General features: G+C 50.7%; 1 protein-coding gene across 1 annotated transcript in view; it reads left to right on the plus strand.

Moving 5' to 3' along the window:
• Positions 1-6911, plus strand: part of DNAH9 (dynein, axonemal, heavy chain 9) — a gene marked incomplete at its 5' end in the record, with an annotated part of 172531 nt that overhangs the window by 24751 nt on the left and 140869 nt on the right. Inside the window, 3 exons of the mRNA XM_010138359.1 lie at positions 52-922; positions 2790-2920; positions 4259-4385. Coding sequence (XP_010136661.1) covers positions 52-922; positions 2790-2920; positions 4259-4385 — 1129 coding nt within the window. The remainder of the gene's footprint in view (positions 1-51; positions 923-2789; positions 2921-4258; positions 4386-6911) is intronic.

Raw genomic sequence — 6911 nt, forward strand, 5'->3', positions numbered from 1 at the left:
CTTCAGAAGTTGTTACAATATCACTTAGGAAGAATAAACGTTTCTTTCTAGGTTTGACACCAAAAAGCCTTATCAAGTGCTGGATGCAAAGCACAGTGAGATTCAACAAATGGAGTCAGCCATGAGCTTGATTTATGAATCCGCTGGTCTGTTTGAAGTCATGGTGCCAGATTATAAACAACTGAAGCAGTGCAGAAAGGAGCTGTGTCTTCTCAAAGAGCTCTGGGACATGATCTCGCTTGTGAACACGAGCCTCGATGACTGGCAGACCACCAGATGGGTGGATATTAATGTGGAAAACATGGATCTGGAGTGCAAAAAGTTTGCAAGAGAGATTCGGAATTTGGATAAGGAGATGAGGGCATGGGATGCTTTCACCGGGCTGGACAGCAAGGTGAAGAACATGCTGACGGCCCTGAAAGCTGTGGCAGAACTTCAAAATCCTGCCATTAGAGAAAGACACTGGAATCAACTGATGCAGATGACGGGTGTGAGGTTTGTGATGGACTCGGACACCACGCTGGCTGACCTCCTCAGCCTCAACCTGCACAACTTTGAGGATGAGGTTCGTGGCATCGTGGACAAAGCAGTGCGAGAAATGAGTATGGAGAAAGTCCTGAAGGAGCTAAAAATGACTTGGAGCACCATGGAGTTTCAGTACGAGCCTCACCCCCGGACGACCGTCCCGTTGCTGAAGTCAGATGAGGAACTCATTGAGACTTTAGAAGACAACCAAGTGCAGCTGCAGAATTTGATGTCATCCAAATACATTGCTTTCTTCTTGGAGGATGTGTCTGCGTGGCAGAGGAAGCTGTCCACTGCCGATGCCGTCATTTCTCTCTGGTTTGAAGTGCAGCGCACGTGGTCTCACTTGGAGAGCATATTCATAGGCTCGGAAGATATACGGGCACAGCTTCCCAAGGTATGAAACCGCAACTCCCGTCTTTCCTGTTTGGAAAGTGTTGAAAAAGAGCCTCCGTGACATGAAATAGTTACCTGTGAGGCCAAGTTGCCCAGAGCAGGGCTTTTCTCCTGCTGCGTTCCTTCTCTGGAGGCTCCCGTGGTGCTCCAGTTCTGTCCCTAGTGCTGCCCCAGGATGTTCTTCTACTGTCGGTTGTGCCTGAGCCCTGTTGAAGAGCCAGTCTTCTCCCCTCCACTGCTTTGCAGCACGTACAGAGTTCCTGGAGACTGAGCGCGAGGCTGCTGGCTCGCTCGGTGCTGCAGGCGTGTTCCCTCTTCCCTTGGAGGGGAGAGTGCTGCGATCATTACTCAGCCACTGCAAACCGTCAAACTAGAGCTGGACCAGGCGGCTTTGGCAGCATCCTCTTCCCGCCTTCAGCACTGGTGCAGGGGGAGAGCAGCTGTTCTCCCACTCCTGCTTCAGAAAATGGAACAGGGCTGGCACTGCTGTCCTCCTCAGGGAGGTCTCGGAGTCCAGCTTCCACTCTCTCATTCCAAATTCCCTTCATTATTAAGAAAATCCTCCAAGCTGGTTCCTGGGGCACCAGCCATGCTGTGGAACCTGGCATTCTCTCATGAATGAACTGTCACTGCTGTCCCCACCTCACCGACAACACTGCCAGGGGACTGGCCCGGAGAGAGGGTGTGCAGAGCCCAGCCACACCCACACCATACACCACCCTGTCTCCATCCCTCCTCTCTGCTCTGCTTGGGCTGTTCCTCCCGCTGCCTTGGAGAGCGCTGGGCTCACCTCGTTCACTGGGCAGTATATCCAGTATAACCAGCGCCCAAAGGCTGCACCGTGTGCCAGCAAGCTGTGAGCCTCCAGCAGCTCTCTAGTGGCATGTGAAACCACATCACGGTTTAAATCTGTGTCCTGCTGGGCAGCATCTCAGTAGCCATCTGGCAGGTGGCACCAGTCAGCAGCTGCCTTCCTTCCCTAGAAGAAAAGATGAAGCTCAAGGTCTCTGGAGGCTAAGCCTCCTCAAGATGCTGCCAGGGCTGAGAGAGAGGATGTGCTGGCACATCCAAAAGCACATCCAAAGCTGTTGCGTGCAGGGAGGGCTCAACCCTCCAGCCAGAGCCTTGCTGCTGGGGCTGAACACGAGCTGACAGGAAAGTGTCACCAGAAAAGCTTGGAGAACCCTAATTCCGTGTCCTGGCTCACTTGGGAGGCCTGGCTCAGGAAGAAGGGAGGAGCAGAGACATTTTGAACACAGCTTTATTTATTCTTTATGTTAACCCCAGAAATTCAGGGTCCCTGTTAGGTGCAGAGCATAATCGTTCGCATGCTCCTCTGCTGTCAACGTGGGGGTTCCATGGCCTTACTCAAGGCAAGGAGGGGCTCTCTGCAGGTGTCCTCATACCCGTTTCAGGGATGGACACTGGGACTCCTGTGTTGTAGTAGGAGAGGAAGAGTGAATTCCGCAGGGTCCGTAGCCTTTTCCCCATGTGGAAGAATGTCCTGCTGCTATGGCCAGGGAAACTCAAGTATTTCTTCTGGACATGGGAGGGGAAGAGCTATGACGGGATATTCTAACCCCTTATCCAGTCCCCTGAGAATGGTTGGTCCTAGATGCTGGTTTTTGCACAGATCACTTTATCCACGACCCCTTTGGGTGAGGAGGTGGCAAGAGCCTCAGTGGAGGCTTGTTTCAGGCACGTGGCTGGAAGAGCCCTTCTGAAATGGTGGAGAGGCCCCTGTGCACCGGATAGGAGGCTCTCTGCAGAGTCCTTCCCCTTAATCCAAAGACAGCACCCAGAGGATAGGGTCTTCTAGCACAAAGTTAGTGTTTTACTGTGAATCTGTTCCTTGTGTTGCTTTTTAGGACTCCAAACGCTTTGAAGGGATTGATGTGGATTTTAAAGAACTGGCCTATGAAGCTCAGAAAACCCCAAATGTAATTGAGGCCACCAATAAACCAGGTCTGTCCCAGCAACTGGAGGACATTCAGAGTAGGTAGGTCAAAAATCCCAGGATGGTGGCAGAGCCTGGGGGGAACTCTAATAAGCTGGTTTAACCTGTACTCCAGGGCATTCTGCCGAGACTGTGCATCCCCCGCATTCACAAGTCACAGCTTTCCTGATCTTTCTTGAGTCTTTTTATTTGCGATCCATCACCCTGAAGCCCCCAGAGCGGAGTCTGGCTTTGAGCACGTGCAAATTCTCATCCTGAATATCGATCTGCCCGTACCGAGCTGGGCCTTCAGCTGGTTTGGATACACGTGGCCTCCCTGCCAGCCCCAAACCAGTGCCTTAAGTAGCTCTTTAGCAGTCCAGGCAGGGATATCTGCAGCAGAGCTGAGCCCGCATTCTCTCATATCCAAAATTATCGCTGCGTGTATACATATGGTCTAACTAGACTCTCCGAAAAAGACCTTAGTGCCCCAAGATGAATGCGCTCCTCGCTTAACGTATGAGCTCGTCTACCTGGAATGCACTTAGAAGTTAATATGATGGCTGTTGTGTCAGTGATAACCATCCGTCTAAAATCAAGATTTATTTTGGTTTTTAATCAGCTGAGGCCAGTGCTCCTCACAGAGGACTAGCTGCTGCTGTTTATGAGCTTTGAAAGCTCAGCAGCACTTTAGCCCGTAAACACTGAAAGATTCATTTTAGAGCAGCGCAAACAAGTTTCCTTCCGGGCTTCGCAAACACAAAAAGCTGAGTAGGTCGGAATCAGACTTCGTAATGCAGCTCTTTAGAATAAAAGCAGTTATGGAAACTTTCATCCCAGTGCGAAATCACCTGTGGCAGCTGTGAGCTTGTCTAAAGCAGTAGATTGGCCTCAAGTTGTGGCAGGGGAGGTTGAGGTTGGATATTAGGAAAAATTTCTTTACAGAGAAGGTTGTCAGCCAGTGGAACAGGCTGCCCAGGGAGGTGGTGGAGTCCCCATCCCTGGAGGGATTTAACAGACTTCTTGAAGTGGCGTTGAGGGACATGGTTTAGGGACTCTGGTAGTGCAGGGAGAATGGCTGTACTGTGATCTTAAAGGTCTCTTCCAACCAGGTGACTCTGTGATGAGACTGCAAACCCTTTGTAGCCTTTTCTTCCACCCATGCATCTGCCTTTCTGTGAGGTGTCTCTGACTCCTGACCCTTGGGAGCAGAGAGAGGTTCAGGAGTCACTGTGTGCTGTTGATCCATGCGGACAATGCCGCAGAGAACAAGTCCATGTGCTCAGCTCGTGTCTGACATTCACCCATGGCAGGGGAGAATCTGCCTGAAAACGTAGTGTGAAAGGTGAGGGGGCATTTACCCGCCTGCCTGGGCTCTGCTCACCTCCTTTGTCTCCCCAGGTTGTCTCTGTGTGAGAAGGCTTTGGCTGAGTATTTGGACATGAAGAGGTTGGCCTTTCCCAGATTCTACTTCATTTCTTCAGCGGATTTATTGGACATTCTTTCCAACGGCACTAACCCACAGCTGGTAAGCCTTGTGCTGCATCACCTCTGCATTTTCCAGCTGTCAGTAGTGTCACGGGGGAAGATGCTGTCTTGGGAGTCTCCTGTAGCTTGTCCTTTCTTGAGTGCTTTTTCTCTCACCCTCATTTGGATTAATAGTAATTCTTTCAGAGCTGGCCTTCATCTGTCATCTTTGAGAGGCAACAAGTGCCCTGCATGTGTCTCATCTAACCTGGTGATGCTTGCAGATGGTTCTGAAAGTGTTGTGCAGAGTAGAGCCATGGTTTTGATGCCATAAAACTTGTTTCTGCTGGGATAGAGTGAGGTTGGAGGAATCCATCTTTCAAGCTCAGCCAAAACTTGTTGCCTACCTTGGATCCCTGCTCTGGGATGCCACCAAACAGCACGTGCTGTTGAAAGAGCCGCAGCCTGGGCATTCAAATGTGGAAGTGTTGGCAACTGATGGCTTGGAGAGGTCCCTTTTTTAGGCAGAAGAGGTGTTTGCTAGTCAGCCTCTTCTTCCTTCTCCCATGCAAAGGCCTTTGGGATGTCCTAATTATAGGGGGAGAGAAGAACACAACCTGGTGGTCAGGCAGTGGCTATGGCCAAGGCAAGCAAGTAGATCTCTTGGGTTGCCATCCATCCCTGTGCAGCTCAGGGGCCGGGCTGGGTTTCTGACCTTCTGCACTGGGCTTCTGCACTATCTGGCTGAGGAGGCTTCTCCTCTCCAGGCTGGGCTGCTGGGGATGGAGTAGGGAAATCACTCCAAATACACAATTCCTCCTGCTGACTGTGGAAGGTTGCTGGGTCATCCTCTGAGGATGCTCTGAATCCTCTGGAGGAACTTGTAGTAACTTCCTGTTTCGGGAAATGGCTTCACAGAGGAGCACAGACACCTCCTGTCCCTTGTGAGCAGAGGACAGAGGGTTCAATCCTGCAGGTGGTTTTCCTCAGTGGTGTCAGGGTGGGTGATTAGTGCTACAGCAGCTGCTGTTGGGAAACCTCAGCCACTTTGCCTGGCCATGCTGTGCTCTGGCTGGAGATGTTGGGGATGCAGCGCTTAGGTTGGTGTGTAACACCAACTAAAACGTTCGCTGCAAACAGGGAGTTGGATAAGGAATGAATTCCTTATTCCAACTTTCAGTAGCGAGTAATCTCATCTCCTTTAAGCTTCCCATCATTTTCAACGTCTGTGTGAGCAGGTGAATGGAGCAGGTTGGTGTGTGCCTTTGCGATGCTGCCGTTTGCCTCTAACCTTTCACACCGCTTCTGCCTGTTCCTGCTGCTGGGTGATTTCAGCCTGCAGAGTCTCATTAACACAGAGCTAATTGATACTTAAAATGGAGGAGAAAAAAAAAAAACAAACCACAGGAAGCAAAGAAAAGAGACTGTGTCAAAATGCTCCATGGAGTAAGAAGAAATTCCTGGTGTTTTCTGTTATTCAAAACTATTTGCAGTCAAATCAAAGTAAATGTCAAGTAGGATTATCCACAGAGACACTCTCAGCCTTGCTGCTGGTTTCAAAGTCTGGTAATTCCCGAAGGAGGATTAAACACACAATGATATTATCCTCTTGAACCAGGTATTGAGCTGGTGCAGGTTCAGGCGTATCCAGGGCTCCGGCGGCAGGATCGCACCAGTGCTGGGGCACCTCTGAAGCCCTGCAGACTGGTCAGGATCTGGGAATGGGCAGTGGGGATTTGTGAGCTGAAAAGGTTTCTGTGGTTTAGTTAAGATTTGAAAGGAGACATGCTTTTCCAGGGGGAAGTTGAGTGCCCGTTGCCTCTCAGAGGTGATTAGTGCCTTCCAGGCTTTGGCCCTGCTTGAACGTGTGTAAGACCACCGAGCTATGTCCACCTGCAGGACAACTTGTGAGAGGGACTGTTGTGAGTCAGTGAGTCAGAATTAAATGGACAAGTCCACCCATCTTTCTCTGAAAGCATTGGAGCACCAGGTGTCACAAGCTGTTCTCAATTCTCATCCCACCCATGGCAGTGCGTTCACCTCCCTGGCTCTGGTTGCCTCTGAGGCAGCTCCTGTCCAGGACTGCTTTGGGAGCTGCCCCTTGACATGCCACATCAGTCTGGGGAGAAGCCAGCCTTCATGGGCAGTGGCGTGTGACACACGCAGTGATGCCGTTGTGTGGTATGTAGTGATCTAGAAGGAGCCTTGGTGACCTTCTCAGCTCTCAGCAGGCAGATGCTGATGTTGAGAGCCTGCAGCAGTGATGCCAGCATCAACCCATCAGCTTTTCAAACTCAGCTGGGTGAGAACAGAAAAGGACTTGAATTCATCTTTCTTCTGGAAGAGTGCTTTTGGTCAGGATGGGTGTTTGGTAGATCTGGGCTGTTGAGCTGTTTATCACGGGTCTTGGGCAGAAATAAAGATCCTTCTTCTACCTGGAGGAGAACTCAGGACTTTTCGTTGGCACAAGATTGATTTCCAGTAGTGGAAAACCAGGAAGGTTCATAGTGAAGGTAACTCCACAGTGTGCTGAGAACAGGAGGAGATGGAGCAACAGCTGGAGACCTCCCATCACAACATGTAGGGA

The sequence above is a fragment of the Buceros rhinoceros genome, unplaced genomic scaffold (assembly GCF_000710305.1).
Source record: "Buceros rhinoceros silvestris isolate BGI_N320 unplaced genomic scaffold, ASM71030v1 scaffold2266, whole genome shotgun sequence".
NCBI classification, from domain to species: Eukaryota; Metazoa; Chordata; class Aves; order Bucerotiformes; family Bucerotidae; genus Buceros; species Buceros rhinoceros.